The 23391-nt window shown below is 41.0% G+C and overlaps 1 protein-coding gene across 16 annotated transcripts in view; it reads left to right on the forward strand.

Moving 5' to 3' along the window:
- The first annotated feature begins 20772 nt into the window (after positions 1–20772).
- Positions 20773–23391, forward strand: part of LOC111236147 (transducin-like enhancer protein 4) — a 36811-nt gene continuing 34192 nt past the window's right edge. For all 16 annotated transcript variants that reach the window (XM_022764776.1, XM_022764778.1, XM_022764773.1 and 13 more), the window contains exons 1-4: positions 20773–20829; positions 21183–21280; positions 23068–23131; positions 23302–23346. In XM_022764776.1, the coding sequence (XP_022620497.1) occupies positions 20785–20829; positions 21183–21280; positions 23068–23131; positions 23302–23346 (252 nt within the window). In that variant the 5' untranslated portion in view covers positions 20773–20784. The remainder of the gene's footprint in view (positions 20830–21182; positions 21281–23067; positions 23132–23301; positions 23347–23391) is intronic.

Here is a 23391-nt window from a genome sequence, read left to right on the forward strand (position 1 = left end):
TTATTCACTGAGCTCATGAAACTGAATGTCCTTTATGTAATAGCTCATTTAAAGGCCACTCTGGTGATTCTTACAGGAAAATGATAAAAAAAAAAAGAGAGAAAAAAAAAAGGTTGTTTGAAAAAGCACACAATTCTCTGTTTTTTACTATCCCATCTGCTGTCCCTTTCTTTCTCTTTACCTTCGTCATCCTTGTCTTACTCATTTCACTTCATTTGCCTTCTCCTTACTACTGTGTTCTTGTATCCTTTCCTTTTTGTCTCCTTTTAGTCTCATTTCTCTTCACTCTCTTTTCATTTACTTATATCCACACTATTTCTCCTTCTCTCCAACACCTTCTAATATCTTTCTCTCTCTCAAATGAATCTGTTTCCCTACCTTTCCCTTTCTGTGTGTGCCTGTGTGTGTCTGTGTCTCTGTCTCTCTTGTAAACTCATTGCTCTATGAGGCTAATCTTGTTAGCACCAAATGCACCATGTTCCGCTAGCTCCTCTTAATTGCTGTTGTGTTATTAATGAGTGGGGAGCGGGGAAATCACTCTTAATTAGCTTGTCTCATTCGGCAGGCATCTCGAGTGAAGCGGTGGCGACGGCGCTCAGGCACAAACACACTGGGGATAATTAAAGCACTTCACTTGTCGGAGTATTTATCTAAACCAAAGAGCAACAAGCCGTTCCCACAATTAGCCTTGTCATTCATTAGCAGCAGAGTGCCATTGATTTGAGTGTTTCATTGTCATTTTGCCACTCATTCATTCAGCACTGCTGTGGTACAAGTATGCTTAACTTACTCATGTGGCAAAGTCAGGGCATGGAATCACTGCACATAAATTTTTCATGTTCACATTCATGGTTTTGCTGAGTCACTGACTGTGTTTACAAACCAGATTACTGTGATAGATCAGGTTGTAGTAATGCAAGAAATTAGGTAACACGTTATGGTTTGGATTTATTTTATTGTGATGGCTCTAAAACCCCGCATTTTCCTTGCTCTTCATGCAAATGCACACCTGGTTAATGTTAGATGTTCTCCATGGCCAAATAATCATGTTTCTCTAACAGAAATCTACCTGGTAACCGGGTTTCTCTTTCCCTCTATCCCTATCTCAAATGGGTTAGACGCCACTTGATATCACAGTGGGGTCTAATCCTTCTAAAGGCACCTACAGACTCTCATGGAGCACCGTTTTGTCATTTATATCATTTCCATATAATTTCCTCTCAAAGGTTCTTTGAATATGGTCTTAAACAATTATATAGCAGCAAACAATAATGTAATGGCATCCCGAGCAGAGAACTACGTCACACCCCTTCTGTATGTGTTGTAAGTCCAAGACTGAATTTCTTTCCCAGTCCGACCATGGAGCTAATACTGGTCTGGCTTTACCAAGATGGAGAACCTTATGAGCTTATAAATAAAACTCGGGACTGGCTTTTATTGTCCTCCATGTGTAAGTAACTTGATGGCTACATAATGTTACATGTCTATTTCCATTAGTGACTGGCTACAGAAGGCATGATTTCGTTAGCTGACTTGCTGTTATCAATATTATGAATGTGTTTGGCAAATGTTGATATCGTTAGCTGGCTAACTGTCAGTATGATGGAGCATATCAAGGCAATGCTGGCGTGGGCTAACGGTACATAGTTTCTTATGTAACCTAGTGAGTCTTTTAGTCAGCGCACAGCAGGTTAGCTGAGCATAAATGTTTGTTTGTGTACAGGTAAGCATGTAATTTAAGTTACCAGTAATAGGTTAACTGAACTATAAATGAAGATTTACTCAGCTTTAAATGGAGCAGGTCTTTCATTGCTTATTCCTCTAATAATGAGTACCAAATAAAATTTTTTTTTTTTTTTTTTTGAAATTTCTGAAAAATTATGAGAAAATCATAAGGAGAGGAGAGACCTACAAGATGCTGAAATAATAAATTTTTTAATAAAAATAATTCATTTCATTCTTTGTATTTATTAAACTTGTTTAGCTTACAGTATTTGACACTGAACTTCACTGAATTTGTTCCATCTTTCTTTAACACAGTCGATATTTTGTCTTGAGATTGTCACCTTAAAATTACAGGCTGACAGCATGTAAAACAACGATGAAAAATAAATGAGATGATGACATGAGATTAACCTTTAATTCAGTTTTATATTTCTAAGATACTGTAAGATGGACCTGCTTGCCATTTCACAAATGTACAGTAACACCTTTAAAAATAATTGCTAGCAAAAAAGTAAAATTCACCTGCAAAGTGATAAGAAAAAGTAAACCTTTATGAGCCGCCTTTATCTTGAGGAGGCCTTTTCATTCTGGTATTGCTGTAAAAAAAAAAAAAAAAAAAAAAAAAAAAAAATCCCATATGTCACATAACATATTTTATATATTTATGCTTAAAAACTATTTGACAACAGGCAAATTATAGCTTTACTATAAACTCAGTTGTGTGATTAATCTGACACTGTTTTCAGCACTCAACACACAGAGACCGAATTAAAACTCTGCAGCTCTCATCTTGAGATTCTACCTTTCACAGCAGGAAATAAAAAATGCTCTGTAATTATCTGTTTTCAGTGTGTGCAATGTGAGTGTGAGTGAGCACACCTGTCTTTGCCTCTGTGTGACCCTGACATGTTCTTGTATGATGAGAGACCAGTGACAGTGCATTAAGACAAATTTAATTTGCACCTACAGCTAAGTGAGATGAGGGAGGGAACTCTTCTGAGGCAAGACTAATTGCTGCCTGGGGATCTCGTGTGTGTGTGTGTGTGTGTGTGTGTGTGTGTGTGTGTACGTGTGTGTGTGTGTACGTGTGTGTGTGTGTGTACTATATGCTTCCCCAACTGTCTCTCTGCCAACATAAACACTTTAGTGAATATTTAATGCAAGTGTTTATCTGTGTGTGTCTGTCAGTGTATGATAACAGAATGTCAGCAAAGACAGAAGAGTTAATGAGGCCTTTTTTTTTTTTTTTTTTTTTTTTTTTTTTTTTTTTTTTTTTTTTTTTTTTTTTTTTTTTTTTTTTTTTTTTTTTTTTTTTTTGCAACCAGGTGCGGACTGAGCAGGATGCATCCCGGTTTGTCGGCACTATTTCTGTGTACAATCGTGACTGTCATGTGTGTAATCCGTGCAGCCATAATGAATTGTATCAGAACTGATGCTCAAATTCATTATCAGTACGGTAAACTATCAATCTACTCGCCAAAAATAACATTGATTTGAGATGATTGCAATCCCCCTACACCTAGCTCATCAGAAAACCCAAGAATGGTATCAGCCTCCTTTTGTCATGATTAAGAAATCGTCACCATCTTCTTTTCTTAGGGGAGGATAATAGTGAGTAATCATCTCTTTTTATGAGAAAAAAAAGAAGCTTTGTAGCTGTGCAAATGAAATGCATGTTGTAACTGTACTGCACTGCAGAAGAGCATAAAGCAAGATAAGGTGAAAATGAAAATATTGTATTATCAAATGTACTTTAGGGAGGCAATAATGATGCTTAGTTAGTTCCTTGTCTCTCACTTACTCTCTTCCAAACTCCCAGTCTAGTAAATTGAAGTATAACAAAAAAAACTGTTGAGCAACTTGTTGAACAAATGAATTAACACAGCCTTTGTGAGATGTTGCTTCATTTCTAGTCGGCAATGAAACAGCCTTACTGAACACCTTGGACACCGCTGACCACAGAGTTTTAAAAGGGTTCCAAAGGGTTCAGTATTAGATCCTCTTTTGTTTACATTTATGTTTACATCCAGAATTGTCATCAAAAAATAATTGTCTATACAATTTCTCCATCTGAATGAGGATACATTTTTAGTTATTTTTGGGGTTATCTGTGAATAGTGCACTCAACAATGTTTGGGTAACACATTGTGAAAAATCTTAAAACAACATGACCTTAATTTAAATTTAAATGTTGTGTATCTCAAATAATTCAAACCTTTTTTTGCATTATCCAAGAAACTCATTTTCAGATTTCAAGAAGGTAACCTATGCTATATTATTGGTTTCCATAATTTCTTCTGTTGTTCATACAAAACTCGCAAAGCTCACCTACATCTTCATGTTGCAATGAGAGTTTTAATGAAAAGAAGGAATCAATCCGATTACTTCAAAAGATTTGAATGGTTTAACCCTTGTTTGCATAATTGAAGACTTATGTCCAATAACCCTCAATCTCAATTCTTGTTGTCAGTTTGTAGAACTGGGGTGAAAATGAAACATGACCTTTCTCTTAATTGTTGGCTATGTACAGTCTTGTACAGTGTTCAGAAAGTATTCAGATCCCTATACTTTTTCCACATTTTGTTATGTTGCAGCCTTATGATAAAATCATCTGAAGTAATTCTCATCAATTTACACGCAATAGCCTATAATGAAAATGGAAATTTTGAAAATATAAAAAGGAAAAATGAAATATTACATTAAGTATTCAAACCCTTTACTCAGCACTGAGTTGAAACACCTTTAGCAGTGATTACAGCCTCGAATCTTGACAGAAATTATAATAATATAGTTCTGCAAATCAAACTGACTTTGACACACTAATATTCTTTTATGTTATTATTCTACTATTATAAAAAAAATGCAATTATAAAAACATATTAAAATGCTTTTTATTAAAGCTTAAGTTTGAGTGTTTTCACAAATGTAAGATGACGGGTATATTTCAGTAACCGCGCCGTTACAATACCTTCAGTTCTTGTAAGAACAATCTAACACAATGTCTTGTGTTTGCATTTCTGAATAAAAGCGAGAGAAAAAGTACTGTCAGGGGTAAAACTTTTTGTTGTGTGTAATCTCATCTGATGTGGTGCTGCAGTGTTTCCTCTGTCTCTGCATGCTCATGTCCTCAGCAGGCAGGCTCATAAATTGGACAGCTAAGCCTTTCATAAAGTTTAATAAAGCGCTGTTTCGCGGCTCAGGGGAGCTGGTATTAGTGACGAGAGCCACTGCTGCCATTCCAGCAAATCACATCATCATAATGAGGCTGTACTATGGGAGTAAGACACCTCCCTTACCACCCCACATCCACCCACCTCCCCTCCACCCCCTTTGTTTTCTTTATCATTCCTCTGACACAATACGCTGTCTTCACTTCACAGCATTTTTCCAATGGGAATTTGGGTAGAGCGTTGTTTAAACGTCGCGGCCAGCATGGACAGGCTAGGGTTATTTCTCATTTAGTAAAGATCACAGGCGCTGTAAATGCTCCGGCGGCATGCCGTGAATGCCAACACTGGCGTGATTGGCAGCTTGACGGCAGCAGCAGCATTTGCATGGCATTTAGCTGGGCGGGCAATGGCCACCCCTAACACCAAGGTGGGTAAATAAGATGACTTCTCTGTTCACACAATGTACACACGCACAAACACACACATGCTTATGCGCTCACACATGCAGTCTCACTCCTCAACAACCCCCAACCGTCTTGGCCTGCCAAACCTGGAGCCACTCATAATTGTGTGGCATTTAGGCAGAGGAGAGGGACATCTAGTCGTGTGGGCGAGTGGACCACTGAAAAGTCTGAGCCTCCCAGTCGTGTGTTAGGCTGTTATTTCAGAATGATTAAAAACAGTTGCAATTTTCCTCAGCCTAAAATAGTGAACTAGAAATGTTAATGCAAGCTTGGTGAAAGCTTGCTTCGGGATTAATACCATGCCTTTTTGTTTTGGAATTTTTAGAAAATGGAAATTTTGTACTTGATTTAAGCAGAAAAAAAAAAAAATGACGGTGCGTCTTCAATCATTTTTTAAAAGTTTATTACAGTATGTCATCACTGACTCCCTGGTCCCCTGATGCACATTTTCAAGTGAAGGTGCAGCAAATTAAAGCTATGTACATACATAAAACATAATTTTCCAGTCATAAAAAAAAGGGAAATATCTGCTCTTATCAATATTTTTATATTAACAATGGATGACATGAATATGTGTATTGAAAAAAGGTGTTGCTTGTACTGTTGAGCCAACATATCACCCTCTCTGCAGTTCCCCTCAGTGTTACTGAGCATTTTAACATCTTTTAGTTCATCATTTCGGTGTTTTAGAAACTATTTGTAAGTTTTCTCTGCCGCTGAATGTGGTTTCTTGCCTGGAGCAGGTGGTGGTGATTGTCGCTTCACAAGAGCTTCGAACATTGTTGTCTTTACAACAAAAGAGGTTATAACGTGCCCTCTGAGCAACGCTACATGCTCAGGGCAGATTGGAGGCTACAGTGAGTCGCTATCGGAAAGTGGAGAGATGGGCCAGGGCTAGCTGGTTAGCATGCTAACTTCTGTAGAAGAAAAGACTTGAATTGTTTGTTTGTACAATTTTGAGTACGGTTTTTGTTCGACGAGTTGATTTTAGTTTTGTTGTATCGTTCATGAGTTATGTTGTCTGTACGTGCCATAAAAAAATATCCTTTGTTCAGACAGTAAAATCTGACAGAGACAATGGAGGATGCTGCGGTCACTGCAGAAATTGCTCTTCTTTTAACCTCAAACGTAGCACAAAAAGCAATCCTACCTCTGGTGGAATCAGTCAAACCTATTTGGGCTTTTAACCTTTTTTGTGTTATCAGGCTCATATAACAACCTCTCCGATCCAATGATACAAGTGCTGTTTAGACAGTTGCTTTCCCTGGACAGGATGAGCAAAGCAGACAAACAGCTGGTTGCATAAGCACAAAGCTGGCTGGGGGCAGAGTGCATGGAGCCTCCTTTATTCAGAGGAGGGAAAAGAGCTTCTCTGTACAAAAAAAAAACAAAAAAAAAACACAGGGACCAAAGGAAGGTTTATGCTGGGGTGCAAAGTGACCTCAAACCCTGCAGTGCAGAATGAGAGAGATTAAGTAACACTGCATACATACTGGTTATTCTTTTGGCTGATAAGAGAACTTTATTGTGGACATACTGAAAGCACATAACACATAAAATAAAGGCAAACCTTTATGCACATAACAGATTTTAGACATTACTCGATATGTTTATTTCATTTGTTGTTGTTGTTGTTGTTGTTGTTGTTCTATTGATATGCACCAAAACACCAAAGCAAATTCCTTGTATGTTGAAAACCTACTTGGCAATAAACCAGATTTTGGTTCTGATTCTGATTTAGACTCAAATTCTTATTAATGGTCTGGCTGGATAATTCAATTTACAATACAGAATGGTACATTTGAGGAAGAGACCTGTTGTTTTTTAGTTTAATGTTTCTGAAATGTGATGCAGTCATGTGTAGTTTACTCTGTTTACCCAATGAGAAATGACTCTGGCATTTAAAGGTAAAACAATTAAAAGGCAAACAAACATACCTCTCAAACTCGCAACAGGATCATTTCTGTTTATATAAAGATCTTTGAAGCTTAATATACTGTATTGTATTGTATTGTAATGCAAAAACACTTTGCATTTATTGTTACCTAATGTCTTTTATCTAGCATCCCATCACACAACTCTGTGCTTTTTATGACCTTAAAAAAATGCATTAACTATTTTTTTTGACCACTTGGGGGCAGCAGAAACAAGCGGACACTGAGATATTATCTGCTTTATATGATGATCTTGTCAGCAAACAGTTGCCTATGCAGCCATCCAATAGCTATGGAGCTACAGAGATTAATTTGATTAATTAATCTGAATGTAAATCCAGTATTAATTCCTCCTTTTAGCTCTGTTGTAGTTTCCATCAACACCTGGGAAAAGTATCTGGCACTTAAACTGCTGAATGCTCCACTGAGTTCACCTGCTATAGTGGCTAACTTTGTCTGTGTGCTGTTGTTTGGTGTGATGCCGGTAGTGTACAGTGGGTTTGTAGAGCTTTTTCAAAGAAAACACCTGCCTGCTGTGGCTAACGATGACCTGAGTGGTGCGAGTGATCTGAAACTGTAAATCAACAGACTGTAAAACCACGACAGTTAGCTAAAGGACGCTGAAACGCTCCATATAGCTGAGGGAGATTGTAGAGTTGGGTCATTAATTCTTTGTGGATTCATTATTATGAGCAACCCTTTTCACAATACACACAGTCATCTGAGCCATTGTTAATATTAAATATTGATCATAGCAGCTTTAAGAAAAGACTACTGCATATTTGTCTTACATTTATATAACAAACTCTTTTTTAAGATAAGTGTCACTAAAATGCCAGCATCACAATAGCTACATTTATTTTACTGACTTCATTAATGGCTGATTCATTTTTAAATGTTGTACAGCTCACATATGAGCTTTTATAATATATACATGAGGAGAACCTTTGGGTTTGCAAGGCTCTGAGCTGACATTTAAGTAAACAATCACTTTGGTTTGTGTATGTCTCCTGCCAATGTGACTTGCTTCGGTTGGGTAACCTTTTGAGGTTTTAATTAATGAGGAGGGACACCTGCACAGACCACCCACTGAAGAGCACCTGGGCCAAAAACAATTTAACTCAGTAACATTTATACATGCAGTAGAATAACTGTAAAGAAATCATAAAAGTGTAGGCTGCTGAATCAGTTTCTCACTGTCAGCTCTTGTGTGACAGATGTGACGGGCTGATTTCTTTATACAAGTAGTTTTATGGTATGATTTGTTATCCTCCATAGTTGTGTGCTGTGTGTATTGGTGTTAATAGAAGCAGTAATAGCAGCAGAAGCAGAGCTGGTGGTAGTCGTGGCGGTGGGAATAATGGAAGTAAAACCAACTAATTACGACTTGTTATATCAGAGTTTCATTTCATTTTTTCACTCTTTTGCTTCTTTTCCGATTTAAATCTTTGCATGTATTACCGTACCTTTTCCTATTCTCAGAGCAGGAGATCTGTTTATGTGTCGGAAGTCATTTTAACCTCTCCAAGTCGTCTTACTTTCTAATATTTTATCCAGCTGCAGAGCAATCACAGGCTCACATTTACACATCGTCCCTCAACTTTTATTCACCTGAAATGATTGTGAAATGACATTACCAGTGACAGCCAGGCAATAACAAAAGTACCAAAGCTTCCTTGAAAAACAATAAATCAATAAGCCTCGCCAACATATCCTGTTACATTCCCGACTCCTTGACACCTGAAGCTCATTAAACACAGCCTAACGTCAACTTAGAAGAAGGAGAGTACACAGAGGCTCGCCTTTTCACAGCCTATCACAATAACAGCTACTGAGCAACCTTGATATATTGTATATACTAGAAATAAATATGATTGTCCTTTAATCTGATTTTATTATACTGGGGACTCCCGCTGGCAAATCTACTGAGGGCTGATAGCCTGTAATCTTATTGCAGGGAGCGCTGTGTGTTTCATATCCCCTTCTTGATGGTGTTTTATCATGTCAGGACTATTATTGTTCCTATTGGTATATGTGTTTCTGCATTTATATGTGCTGGTGTATATAACCTAATAAATCGAGTTATTGCACATTCTTGAACGTCTGTCTCTGTTTGCATATGTATGTGTGCATGTTTGCATGCACCCAGAAGTCCCTCCAGCTCAGATGTGGGTGCTAATTTTGCCCTGCAGCGCGCTGGGCTGCTCTGAGGGTTTCTGCTCTGTTTATGAACCAGGCATATTGACCCAATTTGTGGCCTTGGCGCTTTCTCTCTCCCTCTCTCTCTCTCTTTCTCTCCCTCCTCTCTTTCCCCCTCTGTCTCTCTCTCTCTCTCTCTCTCTTTATCCACCTGCCGGGGCATATTGTGAGCCTGCATGGCTGGAGAAACGGGCGCACTCAGACTGAACTAAACGCCATGCGCATCATTGAGCAGCATTACCAACCTCTCCCTACTCATCACTCTCAATGGATGCTGCAGGTGTGTGTGCGCGTCCGTGTGCATGCGTCCGTGTGTGTGCTATGCGCCTGTGCAGAGGGCTCTGTTAACTAGAAGGTCTAATAAATCAACCTGTCTGTCTACAACCTCCTCCCTTCCTTTGCTCATACCTATTCCCCCATTACCCCCCCCCCACTCTTTCAATCCCCACTCATCTTTTTTTCCCTCTCTTCCTCTCTTTCTTCCTCCATCGCTCTCTCCATCTCTCTCCTTTATGTCCTGTAATTCTTCTTTTAAAGCTCAGGGGGTGGTGTTGGAGGCATTACGTGCCTCCTGATAAATCACTGTCTGGGAGCAGAGCAGAGTAACATGGTCATCTGCAGATCAACTTACTGTCCTGTGTGTGTGTGTGTGTGTCTGTGTGTTCGTGTGTGTGTGTGTGTGTGTGTGTGGATTTCTTGCAATGCATAGTGTTATCTCAGAGATTGTAGACTCTTATAACAGTGTGTATTTGTGTGCATGCATGTGTACATGTACCTCAGGTATTCGCGATTGTACATTATGTGCAGTGTGTGTGTGTGTGTGTGTGTGCGCATGCATGCATGTACTACAAAAAAGTGAATGTAGTTTCTGCCCAGTACTGATCTCCCTGTCCTGCTGAATGGTGGCTGATTGAGACACATGGACTGCCTTTGTGCCTTGATCTAGTTGCCATTGATTACCTATCAGGGTTTTTGATTGCATCCTGGAAGTAATTCTTTTAAATAGGCCCTAATGGCCTCCAATCTGGGCTGATGACGACCTCAGAGAGTCCAATCGCAGATCCATTTAGGCCCTTTCAGACCCCTCCGTGTACACTCTGAAACTCTCGCTCATTGCTCATACCCTCCCTCTACCGCCACCAGCACCACTGCCTCTTTGCTTTGTGTCATGTCAGCACCACATCTGTACGCTCTGTTACTCACATGCAAAAACACAGTGACTATGAAAATCTGCCTTACACCGAGAGATCTTACACGTCCTTTACAGCACAGACCGGGTCTTGGTAAAGATTAGAGAAGCCGATGATGGCAGGAGGTGAGCAAAGGTAATTGAGAACGACAGCGAGAAAAATAGAGTAAGGAGAGATACAAAATAGAGTGTACTGTTAACAGAAAAAGAAAAAGTGAGAGAGAGGGAGAAAGTCCAGGTTGCAGATCTGCAAAACAGAAGAGGAGAACGACGCCGGGGTGAAAGAGGAGGTATGACAGATCTGTTAGGGATAAGGGCAAGAGAGGGAGGGGAGCTGGTCGTCAGTCTGTCAGGCTGTGTTATTATAGTCTGAGGGTTGGATGGAGGCATGAGAAGCAGGAGGAGGTGGTGGGTGTGCGGGGGGTGGGGTGGGGTGAGGGGGGATTGCAGCAGACAGGAAGAGGGCTCGCCGTCTAATCCTCCAATTTTCTTACATTACTGCTCCCCCTCCTTCTCTCCACCTCCGTCCTTCTCTCCACCACCAGGCCCCCTCCCCACCTCTTTCCCTCCCTCCCCTCCCTCCCTGCTGCCAGGCCTGTCGACAAATGAAACTGGAGATAGCGGCAGCTTCACAGAGATTGACTTGAAGGAGTAAAACACACACAGAAAAGAGAAAGCGAGCCAGACAGAGACCTCCTGCACCTCTAACAACATAAATGTACCTAGAAAACCCCAGTGGCTTGGTCATCTTTTGTTCTGTACTGGACACAAAAAACAAAAAAAAAACATCAAAAAAACAGCACTGTTTAAGTTCCTACATGTGCTATATGCTTTTCGCAAACTTTCCTCCGCTTCAGTCACATAATAAATCACAGCAACACGAGCAAGGGAAATGCAAATGCCCCTACTGATTTGAATGACATGCAGAGAAAATGCAGCTGTCTTGTTGTGAACGGAGCCCCGAGCATGATCAATAACTTCCTGCTGATGAGGAGAAAAACCTGATGTCAGAATATTGAATTAAAGAGATTGTTTTACGCCGGGAACGTATTAACGGCTCACTTAGCAGAATTACGGAGCAATGATGACAAACAAGGTTGCTTTGCCAGCCAGTGCTGCTTGTTAATATGTTGAACCTTGTTTATTTATTTATAGATTTTTCTTTTTTTCTCTGGGATTTTATTTAATTCAGAGACGTACTGTACCTGGTGAGCCTGGCACTGATTTGATGTATGGCTGCTGTTGATTAAATCTGGGCTTTGATATCGAGAATGAAGCTTGGCTTTTAGGAGAATTAAACTCACAAATTCAGAGTAATGTTCCTACAATTTACAGTGGATTTCCTCAGACTGATAACAATCACATGCAACAGTGCAAAGGCATCGCCCTTGAATATATATTTTTTTGCTCAGGTGAAGGCAAATGAGACACTCTTCAAAAACCCATCCCAAATTGGCTCAATCTTGACCCTTCCTTCTTTTGTCTCTAATTTCAAGCAAACAAGTTCATTTTTTTTTTTATCTCCTCCAAAATACAAAATATTATCATCCTTCCCTCTTCACCACAATTTAGTGATTTCCATTTCCCCGCCCTCTTGATTGATTTGCATTCCAATCATTTCTCATTGGGCGAGGCGCAACCCTGACTGAGTGGGACTAATTTGCCATGCTAATGAGATGGCTCCGACAAACAGAGCCAGCTGGAGACCAGAGTAAATGATCCTGTCATCAGTCAAGAACACAAACATGGCTAACAGCTAATTAGCTCGCAGCAGTTTGTAGAGGTGACATTCTATCTGATCTGTGCCGCAGTGGAAGACAAGAAGGGAAAAAAGGAGGGAGAACAATAAAGGAGAAAGGAAAGGGGAGGAAGGAGGTTTGGCTTGGTGATGAATTTGGTTTTTTGTTTTTTTGTAAACACACTCGTGTGGCACGCAGTGTAAGACATACACTTGCAGACACACAGACATAACTTCCCCCCTTTTATTTTGCGTTGTGCCGTGCAATGAGAATAAGAGCAAGTATGTGCCAGCAGAACGAGGGGAGAAAATATGCTAAGCAGACAATCAGAGGTGTACCCCCTGGTGCTAAACAGCCAATCATAGCTGTCCCAGTGTGTGTCACCAGCCAGCAGGAGGCAGAATTAGTCCTGGTTAGCAGCCAGAGCCCCGCCGAGTGGCTGATTAGTCTTTTAGACTGAAGAGGAGACAGAATGTTAAAAGTCCAACTGCCTATCTGAGAGTCTTCTGCACAGCAGACAAAGGGAAGGACTTTTTATATTAAAAAGACAAGTTAGCAGCCCCATTGCTGCCTTGTGAATAAGATACACTAAACTGAACAATAATTACATTTATCTGGTTTACACGCAAGTATTTTTTAGGTGCATTTAAGGAATTGATTTGTTACAGTGTAGTGAACATGGGTGGGTTGAGCTAGACTAATGCATTTTAGTCCAGTTATAGGATTTATTGTATTTATTTTTATTTTAAGGACATTTCATCCATCGCAGTGTAAAGCATGATATAACAACACTTTATTTTAAGGCCTAGCATTGATTTGAAGACACAAAATGGTTTATAACACTGTGGGCACCCATAAACACATAATGAATGACAATACAGTAAAACACAGGTGAAATGACATAAAATAAGCCTTCATATGATAAATTGTTGACAAATAGTGTACCTTAATAATATCACCTTGTATCTGCTCGTAACTGCGTTAAAGTCTTTTCTAAACAAATTAATAAGCATTTATATACTGCTTATTAATACTGCAAGGCGACAAGTAAACTGTTACCTGTGAAACCTTCTGTCATAAACTAGTGTCATGTACATTTATGGATGTTGTAGCTCTGATTAGCTCACTGAATTATTTGGCCCCTCAGGATTTCTGTTTTTTTTTTCATCCGTTCTCGATGTCACCACTTCCCCAGTAATTAATTGTTCTTCATCTCTGTCTGCCTCCCTTTTTCTGCTTTCAGCGTCTCGGTCTGTTTGTCATCTGGACGCTCCATGCTATTTCGGTTTTATCAGTACGAACACTTGCATTCATCCATTTGTAATCTAATAAAGAAATGGCAGCAATCTGTATGTTCCTTTCGGGGGACTGGATGACTTTGAGCACCAGATGCTGATGTTCCCCCAGAGTCGTTACTGTGATGGAGCCGATCCTTAACTGTCTCCAATAAAGACACATACTTCCTCACACACACACACACACACACACACACACACACACACACACACACACACACACACACACACACACACACACACACACACACACACGCCTCCCCTCGCTCTCTCAGTGTGGAGGGAGGATTAACCTGCTGGTAGCAGAGTAAATCCAGTGCTGTGCTGCCTCCACCTCTCTGTCTCTGTGTCTGAGGAGGCCTGGTTATCCCTTCACACAAGCTCCCTGTTCAAAGGAGCGGCCGCCGGGTATTAATGACGTGTTAAAGGGGCGACCATGGGGGATTTAGACGCAGCTTGCTGTAAGGACAAGAGATTTAAGAACATGGACCAGTGGTTAGTACTCACTGAAGTATGATTAGTTAGACACTGAACCTCCGACACACACACACACACACACACACACACACACACACACACACACACACACACACACACACACACACACACACACACACAGACAATGACAGACAGGTGCTATATTATTATTCTATATACCCAGAGGATGGCGTGGTGGTGAAAGGAGGGTAAATATACCCCCATAACCCTTATGACCTATGGGACAACAGCAGAAGCCTTCAGGGTCATTGTCGCAGCAGAAAGTGTGTACACATCTTGAAGTCAATTGTAATTGTGTGTGATTAATTTCTTCGTTTTCATCTTTTTAATTTCTTTTGAAGCGGTGTCTGTTCTGTGTCTGTGCGTTTTAAGTCTTATGCTACATTTATTGTTATTATACAAAAGCACTTTGAATTGCCTTTGTGTTTACAAGGCGCTTTATATACTGTGTGAACTTGCCTGGTCCTGTTCCTTGGATAATTAAAGTGTTTCAAAGTTTAATTTGTATGTTAAGTGACAACTCAAAATATGTGCAATATGTGATAACATCCAAGGTGACAGAATAAGTGCAAAGAGTGTGCTATTTATGTTTGTGAAGGATACAGCGCATGTACCTTCTTCATTAAAACTGCAACATGCATACATGTAAAACAGATGAAGTTGCTGTTAAACACCACAATGTGGCATAATGAATAAGATTTGTGTATCCATTCTAGATCAAGCAGTGTTGGTTGATTAACTAATGTGTCTGTTGTAGTTGAAACCCTAATTCCATCTGTAGAGATGTTAATCTGCTGTAACACCGTGGTCTGTGGTTGTCATTCAAACAAATGTCAGCAATGCAGACATAAATAATAAGCTTTTGTTTTCATTTGTGCAAAATGAACAATCTAGTAGAGCCACACCACATCAGACTTTTCTGTGTGGGATTAGAACATTTTTGACTTTGGCACGCTCTAGTGGTAACAAGACAGAAAATATGGCAGACCCCCATGAATTGGAACTTGGGACTCCAAGATGTATACGCTTTACAATGCTAGTTTTATCAGGATTATTTCTATTTATCTGCTACTTGTAGTCTACTACTACAAGTCTTTCTTAACTGCACCAGCAACTTGTTGTAACTTGCTTGTTTCATGCTGATGGTTACCACCTGTTCATGAGGAGGTTCGCATTTGTGAGATTTGATCATTAGCATAATCAGCGCCCCTAAAATTGCCATAGAGGGCTGCCTCTTCCATTTCATTCACAGTTAATGTAAATAGAGTGTAATGTAAAAATACTCTGCTATGATTAAGATTTTGTTTAACATGAAAAAAACTGGAAAACTGGGGCTGGAAGCACATTTACGCTTACTTCCTCATCGACAAATTCTGGATCAGGCCTTGTGTCGTGCTTTCCGCCGCTGCTTGTGCTAGGTTGACAGGTGAAAGAGCAGAGTGTATTAAGATGGTTAGTGGAGGAACCATCAGAGAGACTCAGCCACAGAGACTCCAGTTTGTTTGTTGTGCACCAAAATCGGCGACTAAACTTATCAGAACAGTAAGCGTAGTTATTTGTTTATGTTGTTTGTTGGCTTGTTACCCACAGTGGCTGATACATTATTAGTGGTTGTACTAATGCAAACTGTATCTCTCTGTACTGACAAGGTTTCGGTGACCGGTGAAAGAGCAGAGCGTATCAAGCGGCGGAAACATCAGAGAGACTCAGCCACATGTTTGAGCCTCAGTCAGACTCAGATGAGGAGTCTGTTGTGACCAAAATCGTTGACTAGCAGATGTAACAGAATGGTTAGCATAGTTAGCGTCTTTTAATTGTTCATGTTGTTTGCTAGCTTGTAGCTGGCAGTGGCCGACACAGTATTAGTGGTTGTGCTAATGCAAACTCTCGCTCTTTCTGTGCTGACCAGCTTTCCTGTTTATTTTGCCCGCCTCCCGTCCCCGCAAGCTGACGGGATTGGTTCCTTAGGTTTGTGACATATGAAAACCTGGCTGAATCTGTTTGTGAGACTGTCATTGGTTCACTGTAGTTCCAAGGTGGAAATACACAGTCATGGCGTTGACTGATTATTTCGCTCATGATATGTCTTGTATTATATAGAAGAACACGATATGGACATGTTAACAAGGTTAAAAACTCGACATCAGTTCATGACTCATCAGCACCACTCGTGAATCGCATTTGTACCTGAGAGAAAAATTGGTGAATGCCACAAATTCTCTTAAATCGCTCTTATGTACAAATTAATAATGAATCTGTTCGTATGACTGGTTCATGCATGAGGACCAACATGTTCACCTCACCTCTTTCAATGGTGCTCCTGTGATGTATGGAGGGAGTTTACAGCAATGAATGTAACTTGTGTGACGATGTGTTATGCTTTTTTCACCTAAGCTGCACCATCTGAATTGGATGTGGCTCTCCGGATACATGAATGTATTCTGGTGCTGGTGAGCTGCAGTAGACGCCCGACAAAGGGTAAATACTATGACCATTGGACTGTGTGTGTGTGAGAATTCACGGATGTTACGGTTTGTAATAGTGAGGAAGTAATATTAAAAATAAGCAGATACTGTAGAAATTGGTGTGTGTGTGTGTGTGTGTGTGTGTGTGTGTGTGTGTGTGTACTTGTGTGAGTGCAAGGGTGAAAGGGAGGGAGGGATAGAGAGAGAGAGCAGCAGTGAGATTAAGAGACATGTGTACAGGTGCTGATAGCTAGTCGGGATCAGTACACTGAGCAAGATGTTAAGGCCGGGTATCCTCGCCACCCACTCCCCACCATAACCCACGACAAGCCTGCCTCCCTCCCCCTTAATCCCCCCTCCCTCAATAAGCCACTCTGCCCTCCATACACACACACACACACGCACACACACATCCAGCCTGCTACCCATCTACCCTCAAAATACGCTCCTGTGCAATCTCCTGCGCATCAGCTGCCAAATGAAGTTCCTCTTTAGAAAAAAAAAAAAAAACGTGGCTGTCGAATCGTCTGAGGCATCGTGGCTGGCGGCAGAGGCAGCCCTTGTGTTGAAGCCAATAATCCGGCGTCAGGGCTTCAGGTGCGCAGAGGGTCGTGATTGACAGGGCTCGATATGAGGCCCTCGCCTCACTTGACATTTGGGTTTCATAAGGTCTGGAACAAAAGGCAGGGGCAAAATAATCAGAGAGGGGCGCAGGCAAATAAATCTGTTTATTCCTCCTCACCTGCCCCCCTCCCTCACCTCTGCACCTCCCCTGCTCACCCACATCATGGCTCAACCCTTGGAGGGGAAATAGGGAGGGCACGATATTACCTTTTCGGAGCCTTAGTGGATTCACGCACCACGACAGCAGGTCACTTTAGGCCCTGTGCTTACCTGAGATATTAGTTTGTATGTGTGGTGGATAGAGATGTGTATTTGAATGGCTGAGGCGGTGTGTATGTGTGCACAATCCTGTGTACGTATGGAGAGGCAGAGACAACAGGAAAGACAGAGAGACAGAGGCGGACAGACTGACTGAAGGAGAGAGAGGATTGATGTGGTGTCATATTGTGGATAACCATTTGTACGCCTGTGTGTGTGTGTGTTTGTGTGTTTGAGCAATAAAAAAAATAAATAAAAAAAGGTAACATGTAATGATGATAGATGCCCCGCTTTATCATGTTAGAGCAGCACCGCAGCTTTAAGATACAATTAGGCGCACACATTATAATAAGTCTAATCCCAAATGTAGCTATAAGAGGTGATAAGAAATTCAGAGGGGGAGAGGAGAAATATGAAGTGTAATGCAGCATCAGATGATTAAGATTTTCGACAGTTACTTAGTCAGTTAATGCAGCTAAATGACTGAACGCAGCGGTTTGGCGAGCTGCTGACCCAGCAACAGTGTGTTTCATCTACCCACACTGAACATCTACTTACAGTGGGTAAATGTGGGCTGACATACTGTATACACTCATTCCCTCACACTGAGTGGGTTACTGAATATAAGAGATAGATCGAGGCGATGAGTTCCAGTCATGATGTATTTCAATTAACCGAACAATAGGTGTTTTAATTGGATAGTATTAGTTACAAGGGGTCAACAAAATAATGCAAAAGCGTCCTGTAAAATGATTTTAAGGCCCTCTACACACACACACACACACACACACACACACACACACACACACACACACACACGTGATTGATCAGACCTCAGGTGTAAATAAGGTGGAGCAATGCTGTGAATTATGTAACGTCATCAAACTCTCTGTACTAATAGAGCTGCAAAGTGGGAAGAGCCATTTCTGGTGGAAGTTAAAGTCCCATTAATTTTTCCCTTGGACATTGTTACATTGACAAACTGGAGCATTTCTACGGCTTGGATCGTAATGAAAGCATCTAATTGTTTGATAAGACAAAACATGGTTTCTCATATACTAAGCTGAAATAATTGAAACTGCCGGCCATAACACAAACCCACAGGGTTGTTACATTATCCAGGAGAGTCCCATGAAAAAGTTGAAATGGGAATACAAAATGGGTAAACGATGTAAGTGCAGCACTAACAGGTGCAACAAAACAGGAAACTGAAAGAGACGTCAATCATCATGAATAAATGAAGTGCAGTGTGTACATGCCCGCACTGACCAGAGAAAAGGTCTTCTCAGGTCACGTAGGTGAAAACACCTGCAGAGCAGAATTTGAAATGACTTTATCGGTATGTACTATATACTTAAACACACAAGGACACTGACTCTCAATACGGTGTCAAGAGCAAACATATACAGGAAGATACATATATAAGCACACACAACATACACACTGCTATTGTGTACAGTCAAGTGGGCCTGAAAATTCTGTATACTTTATATATTTTATACAAACAAATGATAACAATGCAGTATCTATATAGAAGTCAAATTGTTGCTCTATACGGTCTACGGTCTGGTTGGCATCAAGATTTGTCATAATAAGAAAAACATGGATGCTCTTAATAACATTAACAGTGGCTCCATTCTGACACGACCATCAGGACAACATCAGGACCCAGAAACTGAAGCAGCTAAATGGAATTCAGCCATCGTTAATGTTATTATTAAACATCTGTGATTTCCCAGCTGTGACAATTCCTTTCAATCTAAAACATGAAATCGCAAAAGGTGACTGACACTAAAAGATGTGTCATAATAGACTACATGGCACTCTGACTATGTCTATAATGGCATTTATGAGAGCTCTCGGCTCCAAATTGGGCAAATCTGTGCCCAAACTGCAGGTGCATCTGTAAAAAAAAAAAAAAAAAAAAAAGAGAGAAAGGTGTTTATAACAAAGGAAACCATATAAACATTTCCAACACGTAAGCCTAACCCATACGCCCAATAAAGGGGACGGACAACAAGCTAATTGACAAACAACCTATAAACCCACCTTTGTAGCAGTAACAATAATGCAAATTGAATTTAATGAAGTGTTTACATTACTTTGTCAGCCACAGTATGATTTACATCCTATAGGCTGAGGTGAACATCAGCAGCTGAATAAGGATTTAATTGCAGGGTTGTAAATGCAATCTGTGGACATAATAGGAGACAATTTTAATAGGCGATTCAATTAAAAAAAAACAAAAAAAAAAAACAGGAAAAACATGAGACACCAAGGGGCCATATGTTCGCCTGTGCCTGGAAGTCTCTATGAAAAAAAAAACATGCACATAAGTCAACAGATAGTTTCCAGATTAATCCCTGTGACATCTTTTAGTACCAGAGCGAGCCCCCCACGTGGGGAGTCTGCATAAATCGCATCCTGATGGAGGTGATTGGATAGCAGATCGATGATTGGCAGGAGGGTGGAGCGCAGTGTGTACAATTCTCTGTCGCTATTGGCTGTCTTTAATGGTCGCTCCTCCTTTAGACCACACACCATTGGCTTTGGGGGCTTCGCGGAGGAGCCGGGAAGTTGTAGTTCTTTACAGCAGACGCACATCTGTAGTGCTTATTATCGACTAATATGAATTAAACTACACGTCCCGACGTCACGGTACGGGCCCTTATAATTGTTGTGAATATGTAATTGCGCTCGTACGACTGGTTGCTTCTAAATTTGGCTTCGCAGGGGCAGGCTTCTACAGTCGGTGAGGTGGTCGCTCCTCCGGTGCTGCGTGAGGATGTCAACATTAACGGAGGCTGTAGGAAATTAACCCATAAATGCGTGACGACGAGACGCCGCGGAGAAGCTCAGGCGCGGACAAGCGGGGTCATGATGTGCCAGAAGTCGATGCTTTGTAGGGGAAATCAGAGAAAATAAGAGGATTCGTTGTTAGTTCAGAGGGAGAATTTAAAGCTTTGTTGCGCATAGAATAACGCGCTGGAGGTTTTGGAGAAGAGTGAAGCAACTCCTGCTCTGATTATCACACTGAATGGACTTTTGAAATACTGTGTCACTGTCTTTGACCAGCCAAATATCCGAGGATGTTTTCGCTCTTCACGGAACACGCACGTAGACCGCAAAGCGACCACTGACTGACCTTTTACGCACGGGGAAAGATCCGTGCTCACACATTTTGTTTTCGTGTTTATGTGGATGAACTTTGAAATACATTTTTAATGATTCGAGATCTGAGCAAGATGTACCCCCCGGCACGGCATCCGGTAAGTAGAGAGCAGTAGCAGCCAAGGCAGTGTGTCAAAACAGCGCGGATTAACAGCCGCGCGCCTGATGCGTAATCAGTTTAGATCAAGTTTCCGTGCCACTGCGCGCTCGCACGGACAATTGCGCTCATTGTCAAACTGCTGCAGCTGTATGTGTGTGTCTGTGAGTGTGCGTGGGTTACCGTGTGAGGAGACTGTGTGAAACCAAAAGGCCATCCGTATCACAGAGGCCTATTGTCATCTACAGTCTTGCCTCTGTGCGAGTGTGTGTGCGAGTGTGTGTGTCGTGACACTGAACTTTGGTGGCTCAGTTCTTCCTCTCTTCCCTCACATGCTGTTTGGTTTGGGTTGAGGTCCCCCACCAGCCGGGACAGCCGTTCAAGTTCACTGTCACCGAGTCCTGCGACCGGATCAAGGAGGAGTTCCAGTTCCTGCAAGCTCAGTATCACAGGTGAGAGTTTGGATGGAGCATGACATTAACGCTGCACGGAAACATCTGCTCATCGGCCCATAAAATACTGACGAAAGTTCCTGCTGTGGGATAAAAAGTGGTTATAAATTTGATCTGTGTGTTATTCTGGGTCTATAGAGCTGCATCTATTAATTGAGTGGTTAATTGACAGAAAAAAGAAAATTTATCAGGAGCAATTTTAATCAAAAATTGCAATTTCAAAAGGACAAATGGCTCCAGATTCTTCATTGTCAGTATTTTCCGGTTTTCTTATTCTTTTATTGTTAACAACAAAAAAAAAAAGATTGAACATCTTTGTGTTTTGGTTTGCTCATCATACAAAACAGCAATCAACATTTTAAAAAAGGCATCATGGGGTCTGGGAACATGTAATTTTTCATAATTTGCTGATGTTAGGACAAACCATTAATTGATAAAAAAAAAAGCAGAAGAATAATCAGTAGTGATAATAAGTATCAGTTGGCCTTAGCCCATATTGTAAACTGAAACCACATTAGGTTAGAGAGGTTAATGTCTGTGATGTTGACCTGCCTTGCACCAATCATCTATGAGTCACACAGTATCACCAGAATATTAGGGAAATGCATGATGCAATGCCATGAAATATAAGACACGGATGGATTTTTGTGAAGGATTTGATTGAGACATAAAACATGCTCAGTGTGAGGTAGATATCCCTCTGGAGATCCCACGAAACCGGTTCTCCACGGATCCTGTGAATAGAGCGAACACACTGGCAGTCCACGTTTTGTCTCAGGTCCATCACTCACTCGGTGACTATCCACAGGTAAACCCCCACCAGCCTTGGTATGCACGTCTCTCTCTGCAAGTGCAAGTGGTGTGAAATGCTTTTTTTACCCGACATGATGAAGTGTGAAATACATTGCTTGGGGAAGAACCATAAGCACGATACCAATGCATAATAATCGCTCGCCTCGGGCCACCTTGTAATTATTGCCCAATCACCTGGTGAGATGAACCAGCGGTCCAGTTTGTTGGCCAATCAAGAACGAGCTGAACCAAGGAAAGTGCCAGCTGCATGTGATCAAACTGCTGCATACCAGTGAAATCCTAACAGCAGGGAGACACTGATTTGGGGGCGGGGCGAGTAAGGGTGGGTCAGATATACGCACTGAATATACAACAGTACATCACCAATTCTAACCTTTAAATCGCTCCTTTAGTCCGTCAGCATCCTAACTTTACCTGCACCAGTTAGATACCGTTATACACCTGATGATCTCCTCAACAAAAGCTTCCTGTAGTGATGTATCGCAGCTTTCCAGTGACAACCAACAATCTGAAAGAGTTCAGCTTTTGTGTGGCCACACTTGTAAAATGGATCCTCATTATATGGTTGCTTTTTTGTTGATGGTGCAGTTTGGGCTTCCACTCACTGTAAGAATATATGATGAGTTTTGTGTGGTCGTCTATTGATCCATTAATTACTGCACAGTACCTGCTGAGTAAGTGTCTTCTGTGTCTGCAGGGGAAACTGGTGTGATCCAAGGGGACTCTTTTTTTTTTTTTCTTTCTTTCTCTCTATGTTCCACTCAAATTTAGAAATGCAAATTTAAAGTAACAGGATGTAGTCACTTAGAGGTTTGGTGCTCTACAAGTGACATCTCCAATTTAATTATTTCAGTCTTTTTTAAAGTCATAATTGATTTGAAGTGCACTTTTGTTTTACCTTTGAACGTGTGTGAGGGCTGCTGTGGGTTTGATCGTGACATACACTAACATGATATTTTCCTTCTGCCTCACAGTCTGAAATTGGAGTGTGAGAAACTGGCCAGTGAGAAAACTGAGATGCAGAGACACTATGTCATGGTGAGTGCCATTGACTACGTGTGTGTGTGTGTGTGTTTGTGTGTTTGAGTGTGTGGGTGGGTGTGTGTGTGTGTGGGGGGGGGTGGGGGGTGTGTGCATCAGTATTTTTGTTGTGTGCAAAAAGAGGAACAGAGAGGACACGTTTGATCTTTGTTTTGTTTTTTTTTCAGTACTATGAAATGTCATACGGACTCAACATCGAGATGCACAAGCAGGTAGGAAACTTTTTTTCTTTTTTTACTATGTGTGAAAAGGAAGTG

Source organism: Seriola dumerili, unplaced genomic scaffold (genome assembly GCF_002260705.1).
Source record: "Seriola dumerili isolate Sdu_G_001 unplaced genomic scaffold, Sdu_1.0 BDQW01000581.1, whole genome shotgun sequence".
NCBI classification, from domain to species: domain Eukaryota; kingdom Metazoa; phylum Chordata; class Actinopteri; order Carangiformes; family Carangidae; genus Seriola; species Seriola dumerili.